At 43.8% G+C, this 7,823-nt stretch overlaps 1 protein-coding gene across 1 annotated transcript; it reads left to right on the top strand.

Moving 5' to 3' along the window:
* The first annotated feature begins 5,626 nt into the window (after positions 1 to 5,626).
* LOC115392144 (dispanin subfamily A member 2b-like) lies at positions 5,627 to 7,302 on the top strand. Its single transcript, XM_030096676.1, has 2 exons — positions 5,627 to 6,045; positions 6,967 to 7,302. The coding sequence occupies exons 1-2, from the start codon at positions 5,833 to 5,835 to the stop codon at positions 7,147 to 7,149; spliced, it is 396 nt and encodes a 131-aa protein (XP_029952536.1). The 5' UTR covers positions 5,627 to 5,832; the 3' UTR covers positions 7,150 to 7,302.
* Positions 7,303 to 7,823: the final 521 nt, after the last annotated feature.

Raw genomic sequence — 7,823 nt, 5'->3', positions numbered from 1 at the left:
CTTTTGTCTCTGACTCATTTTTGTGGTGGGCACAGAATGTCGCTGAAAGGTGGAGTGGTGGCGAGCACCAGAAGCGTGGCACGCTTTACGCTTTAGTCGAGTTTGGGTGGCTTGTGGCTTTCAGATCGCATCTCTCACAGCTGGGGTGGTGGTTGGGCATTTCCTTTATCATCTCAGTGTGACAAACAAGTGGAAAAAAAAACTTCTGTGTACCATAAACCACACAGAAGACCGTCCATTTTAAAAGTAAAGTATCAGTCACATTTGAAAAAGATATCAGAAACGACAGATATCACTACTGCTGATTAGCTATGAGAGAAGAAAGGGTAATAAATTGATTATTTTAAGGTCATCAATGAGGGCTATATAATTTTAAAGTTTCTTTTTACGGTAATCATAAATCTTTAATCATGTTTTTGTTTTTGCAGATGCATGGGACACATGCTTCTTCAATATGAAGAAGTAAAAGATAAGCCACAAGAAAAGCAACACGAGTGTTGTAAAAAAGGAGAGGGAAAAAGCCTGGCAGTTAAAGCGATACTTCAACATTTTGGCAAATTGGCCTGTTTAGCGCAATTCCTTAGTCATTTCAAACACTGACGAACAGTATACTTACTTTTTTGTGAGGGCGAGCTGTTGTTTATTCAGAGTTGAGTCGGGGAAGGTTTTCAGGACGGACGCAATGGAAGTGGATGGTATTTTTGTTCCCCCTCGTCAAACTCATCAAATACACAATCCAACAACCCCAAAACACTTTCGTGGGCAAATTATAATCCGCACATGGTTTAGTACCAGTTATTTCATTAAGGCTTTTTTTTCCATTGTCTTTACAATAATTGTGAACCTTTTATTGAAGGACTTGTATTAATGAAGACAGGATTCTGAAATGTCTGTGTTGAAAGTTATATTGGTCTTCATACAATATGTGCAACAAAATAATACTAAAGTCAACCAGACCCTGCAAATGCAATGACTACAGTAATAAGATTTGGCTGCAGGATGATTAAATGATGTAATGTGTGTAAAAATCATGGAAATGCTGTAAACCACGCCCATTTCTCACATTGGTGACAGCAGTTTAATCTTATCCTGGGTAGTTAGCCTGCTGTGGAGCAGCTAGCTGCAGAGAATAAATCACCATGGTGACTGGTCCGGGATAAACTTGGCCAGCTTTTGTGCAACCGTCTTGAGGCTAACTTCATCCAGGATAACCACAAGATCGCCACAGGATAACCACAGTTTGCCGGCTTAATCCCTTATCCTGGTTTTGTGCAATACCCCTCCGGCTGTGTATTTTCAATATTCTGAACCAACGTGTGTGTGACGGCTGCATTCAGCATGTGAGATGTCCAGTAAAGTCACGGACAGGCAATCATAAACCTGTTGGAGAAAAAAAAATCTAAAACTAATCCTGTTAAATCTTTGTGAATAAGGAGTTGTTTCCAAACTGTTCCCACAAATCATGAACCATTCTCAACTGAGAATGTGATGTTGACTGTGACTCTGTGGTTTAATTGGTCAGGAAATGAAACTTGTCACTCAGATGTTTGCTCAGCTTCTGAGAAATTGGGGGGGGGGGGGGGGGGGGGGGGGGGGATTGGGTGTGGGTGTAAAAGCTTTATTGAAAGAATAAAGTAAAAAATAAGTACGTCGTGATGCAGTTATCACATTACACTCTGCTCACTTTCACAAGCAAGATGGCGCCTGCGTCTGTTTGGGCTGCTCACCTGCTCCTGTGCCGACTCCCTGGGTTGTTTTTGGTCGTTTTCGCTGTCATAACGACGTTGACGGACAGCGATTGTGTCTGTGCTGTAAGGACTTATGATCGCAGCTCTCTCCTTAGAGTTAAGGAGTCTATGGAATGCCTCTTTAGTGACTGGGACGGCTACAAGCAGGCGTTCCCTCCACCGTTTGTTTGCCCTCCCATCACGCAGGATTACCTGTTGCCTCTTCGTCGCCGTCCGGGTAATCGAAAGAGGAGGAAAAGAGACTGCCGAGCCGGTGTCCAGGTCCGGGTTAAGCGTGTAATGAAGCACGCTGCTCGTGGAGGACTTCACCGAGGCTACAGGTGGCTGCGCCCGATTCCTCTTCTGCAAGGACACGACCGACGCCGCCGACGTCCTTCCTCCTCTCGCAGCCTCTCTGCATGGCCGTGCTCCTTTTCCGCAGCGCTGGATCCCCGCTGAATGCGCTATGTGGTCGTCGGTTTTTCGCCGATTCCCAGTGTTTACATCCCCGGAGCAGCGTGGGTCCTGCCGCCGGTCCAGCTGGTCGTCACGTGACCGTGGGAGATGCCTGCAGCCAATCCCGCTGCGCACAGCGAGCCGCACGGACTCGCCATCCCTCTCATCGTGCAAGATCGGATTATTTAATTCACGCTCGATAGCAAACAAAGCCTTCTCCCTTAATGAGCTTTTCATCAGGGAAAAACTCCAATTCTTTTTCCTTACGGAAACGTGGCAGAAGGAGGATAAGTTCATTCATTTAAATGAACTGTGTCCTGAGGGCTGTCTGACTCTTGGGAGGCCCCGCCCCTGCCGCCGCGGAGGAGGTCTGGCCGTGGTGTACCGGGACAGGTACACCTGTGGTCTTATAAACACTGAGCACTTCTCATCCTTTGAAGCACTTATGATCAAAGTTGGCACTTCAGACATGTTTTATTGTATTTTAATCTATCGCCCTCCGGGCCCTGCTGGGGGCTTTTTAAGGGATTTCTCTGACTTTTTATCATCAATAATCCGCCTGGAAAGAGTTGTGCTTATGGGTGATTTCAACTTACATATTGATGATAACACATGCAGCCCAGCAACTGAACTTTTATCCATGACTGAGGCTTTTAACTTTAAACAGCATGTGTCAGGCCCCACCCACACCAAACGTCACACTCTGGACCTTGTTTTTTCTTTGGGTCTGCATATTGACAATGTCTGTGTAGAAGATGTGCATTTGAGTGACCATCACTGTGTCTTCTTTGAACTAAGTGCCCCACCTGAGTCCAGGCGTGTTCCATCTCAGTCAGAGAGGAGGATTATCACAGAGGCAACAGCCACGCATTTCTGTGATAGGTTTGACCCTTCTCTCTTTAATGACTGCACTGACATTGATGATTTTATGCACTGTTTTAACAGTCACTGTGGGTCTATTCTGGATCAAATAGCACCACTTAAAACTAATATTATGTGCCGCAAACAGTCCTGTCCCTGGATCAATGATGCAATTTTGAGTCTAAGGAGAACATGTCGCCAAACTGAACGTTTGTGGAAATCTACGAAACTGGAGGTCCACAGGCTTCATTTAAGGGACCTCATAGCTTCCTTAAATAAGAAGTTAGAGGAGGCTCAGGCGACCTATTTTCATCAGCTGATTTCCTCCAACAAAAAGAATCCCAAGGTGCTTTTTGATACAATCAGTTCTATTGTATCACCTGTTGTCCCTGCCACCTTGGCTCATTGTAATATCAGAAGTGATGAGTTCTTGAACTTTTTTATTGAGAAGGTCAGAGCTATAAAAGATGGTTTGCCTTTGTCATTGGCCCCATGCCAAGGACCTCAGCATTTGGGACCCCCCCCTCAACGCTGGGCATCTTTCAAGCCCGTCACGCAAGAGGACATTTTATCTGTCATTCACAAAATGAAACCATCCTCTAGTAGTCTTGATGTTCTCCCTGTTAGACTCCTCCTGAACGTGTTTGATTTGATTGGGGCCTGTATTGTAGAAATGTTCAACATGTCACTGTCAACTGGCGTGTTTCCACGTTCTTTCAAACATGCCATTGTGGAGCCACATTTAAAGAAAGCACGCTTGGACCCAACAGATGTTAAGAGCTTCAGGCCAATATCAAAAACCCCATTTCTGGCTAAAGTCCTGGAGAAGGTGGTCTGTGTCCAACTTGCTTCCTTTCTGAAGACACACAACATACACGACATATTTCAATCTGGTTTTCGTGAGTCTCACTCAACCGAGACGGCCCTGTTGAAAGTGTCTAGTGACATTATGATGGCTGCGGACTCTGGCAAATGCACTGTACTGGTTTTACTAGACCTATCAGCTGCCTTTGACACAGTCGACCATGGCATCCTGATCAACAGACTGAGGGACTGGGTTGGGTTGTCAGGTCCTGTTTTGGACTGGTTTAGCTCATACCTGTTTGGTAGAACTTTCAGTGTTTCCGTTGACAATGTGATGTCTGATCCTGTGGAGCTTCAGTGGGGGGTGCCACAGGGATCTGTTCTCGGACCTATTTTGTTCTTGCTGTATATCCTCCCTCTTGGCAAGCTGATTCAGCAGTTCAGTGACATGTCCTACCACCTGTACACCGATGACCTGCAGCTGTACTGCTCCTTTAAGTCATCTGAGCCAGAAAAACTTAAGTCGCTGATGAGATGTCTGGCCAAAATTAAGGAGTGACTCAGTGAAAACAGTCTGCAGCTGAATTCAGACAAAACGGAGACTCTGATTGTTGCCCCAGACAGCGCCATGTCTGCCATAAAACACCATCTTGGTGACCTGAACTGTTCAGTTAAAGGCAGCCTAAGAAATCTGGGTGTTATTTTTGACGAAGGAATGTCCTTGGAACACCACACCAATCAGCTTGTGAAAAACTGCTTTTTCCAAATTCGGAATATAGCTAAACTTCGCAAAATGGTGTCCTTCAAAGAGTTGGAGTTGATTGTACATGCATTTGTCTCATCTCGCCTCGACTATTGTAACAGCCTGTTCACCTGTCTCAACAAAAAAGAACTGGCGCGCCTTCAAGTTGTCCAGAATTCCGCTGCACGGCTCCTGACCCGCACTCGTAGGAGAGCCCATATGAGTCCCATACTCAAGGACCTACACTGGCTCCCTGTTTCATTTAGGATACATTTTAAAATCTTGGTTTTGACGTTTCGGGCTCTACACGGGCAGGCACCGGACTACATCAGGGGCCTGATCCAGCCCTATGTTTCCACTCGCTGCTTGAGGTCCTCCAACCAAAACTTGTTAATGGTTCCCCGCACATGTTTCAAAACTCGAGGGGATAGATCAATTAAGGCAGTGGCACCGCGTCTTTGGAATGAGCTTCCCTGCTCGCTCAGGTCTCTGGACAATGTTGATTCTTTTAAAAAGCAGCTAAAGACCTTTTTCTTTGAACAAGCCTTTTAGGCTGTATGGTACTGTTTTTATCTTGTATATCTATTTGTTTTCTGGCCTGCATGGTACTGTTTTACCTTGCATATTTGTTATTTTAGTGATTGTATTTTGTATTTTCTATTTTGTACAGATTATTTTTATGTGAAGCACTTTGTGACCCTGGTCTGGGAAAAGTGCTATACAAATAAAGCTTACTTACAATTTCAAATGACACAGGAAATAAAGAGCTGACAGGTCATTCAAAACCAACACACACATTAACAGGGACTGTTTCTTGTCAAATCACATCATTTGGATGCGACACTGCTCCACAGGTGTCCAACAGGAGGGTACTCCCTGAACAGGAGCATATTCCAAAAACAGTTTTTCATGTTATTAAGTTTGGCATGTTCCATGTAGAAAATTAAATTAAATTTGCTGGTGGTCTGGGTTGTTTCACGCTTCACGAATTCTGGACCACTGTTAGATCTGGAAAAGAACTTTCCAAACCCTGTCTATCAGAAGTTTGGGAATATCTGTCACCGGCAAAAAATATATATAATTTGAATACGCTCTACTGGTTTGGTTTGTGAGAGCAGCAGGTCCTTTGCTGCATCAGGAAATGCCTTAAAAGGCAGTGGGGGCTCAGAGCCTCGAGCCAGTTCATCAAAGATTCTCCAGCAGAACTTGACTCATAACCTCAGCAGAGCTCAGCCAGGAGAGATGAACCCTCACGCCGCAGCCGCCACTCCGATGTACCCGCTCAACCAGGGCGACGCGGCCCCAGGCCAGCCTCAAGGCTCCTCTGTGGTTCATTACACCACTGTGAACGTGGCCCCAGAGCCCCCCAGAGACCACATCGTCTGGTCCATCTGCTGCCTCCTCTACTCCAACCCTTTCTGCCTCGGACTGGTGGCTCTCATCTTCTCCGTCAAGGTGAGGAACGCTGCTCTCCGACACCACGCACAGGATGGATGATTGAGAGGACAAGGTCACAACACACCAGGGAGCCACTGAATTCTAACTGTTTTCCACTGGCATTAAAAGTAGATGAAGGATTGGGGGAAAAAAGTGATCTGAGAGGTAAAAACGGTGAAAGCAGAGGAAATAGCAGCTGCGGATCAGTTGCTAAACTGCATCGTCTTACAATCCAAAAGTTAATTGAACACTGTTTGGACAAGAGAAAATCAGTTGATGTTTGGAGCTACGATAAAATGGGTCTTTTTTGCTTCTCAGTTCAGAGTGAAAGTCTGATAAAGTGAAAAAAAGAGAAATGTGTCTGGAGGCTTTTGTTAATTGAGTATTATTTTATATATAAAAATGCCTGTTTGTAGGGTGTTAGATATTTTTTAAATAGTTTATGCTATTAAAAAAGCAAAACAGGTCAAACTTTAAACAGTAAACACAGCTCAGAAAGTTATAGATAAAAGTTTCATAATTGGTGTTTTGAAGGACACTTTTGTTACATTGGTTGACAGTTTTGTTTTGACCTTCGACCTTTGCTATTTAAGCTCATTCATTTTGGGGGGTTTTTTTTTTAGCACTTTTGAGAAATTTCAGCAATTTTTACTGAAAACATTTGGCCATTTCTTACTTTTGACATTTTTTGAGCTGCTTTGAGCGACTTTAGCGGTTTTAGATTTATTTACTTATAGCATCTTTAGCTACTTCGGCAGTTTTGAACACTTGTTGCATTTCTAATTCAAACTAAAGTTTTTCTCTTTACTCTTAAGATATTTTGGAGGTTTTTCCTTTAGAATATTTTCACAGAAACACAAAGATTGGGAGTCAGGGAGTTAGATTACTGCGGTTCCACTGCTGATGATAATCTGATCAATCTGCTGTGGTCTTTTTCAGGCCAGAGACAGGAAGCTGGCCGGGGATCTGGAAGGTGCCCGTTACCACGGAAGGATCGCCTGCATACTCAACATTATCTCCACTGTCCTGGTCTCAATCCTGACCTTGGCTTTAATAATTGTAATGGCTGTCGCAATTCATACTACCACAGCATATTACAACCATCACTCATACGGAAAATGATTTTCAAGACTTCCCTGCTGATGCACCTGCTTTGTCTTCCCTTTGATTATTGATTTTAATGAATTAATGGAGTGTTTTTTTCTGCAGGCATCATTAAATGAAAATGTAACTCCTGTCTGTCATTTCCGAATGAGTTATACTTAATCATTTTGGTTCTTCATTATAGAAATGAAATATAGAAAATACAGTTGGCAACAGTAAAAGATAAATCCTTTATTTGTGTGTGTGTGTTTGTGTGTGTGTGTGTGTTTCTCAAGATGTACGACTGTTGTATTAAACATAACTGAGTGAGGATTGTGATGTTTATTCACTAGGTTTGAGGTGAGGTGAGAGCTCGACCGTGTTCAGTTTCCCATCAGGTTTGACAACAATAAACTCAAATAATCCTCAGACGCTGATATGGGAGAGCAGTGCTGCTGATGCTGCAGCAGAATGTCTTCAGACTCCGACGTGTAGTCGGGTCTGGAAAACACCACAGAGCAAAACCAGGAAGTTCAGAATTCACGTCTGAAAGTGGCTCAAAGAGGAGAACAAAGACAAAAGAAGATCACGTTGTCTGGGTAAAAGCTGGTCTCTTTCTGTGTCTCGACGTTTATAAATCACAACTGTAACTGTGTGTTTTTCCAGTTCCAGTTTTTTCTTATTTAAATTCAACTCATTGATGAAGACTGAGG

The sequence above is a fragment of the Salarias fasciatus genome, chromosome 7 (assembly GCF_902148845.1).
Source record: "Salarias fasciatus chromosome 7, fSalaFa1.1, whole genome shotgun sequence".
Lineage (NCBI taxonomy): Eukaryota > Metazoa > Chordata > Actinopteri > Blenniiformes > Blenniidae > Salarias > Salarias fasciatus.
The sequence above is the reverse complement of the archived record's forward strand: the minus strand, read 5'-3'. Positions and strand labels throughout refer to the sequence as shown.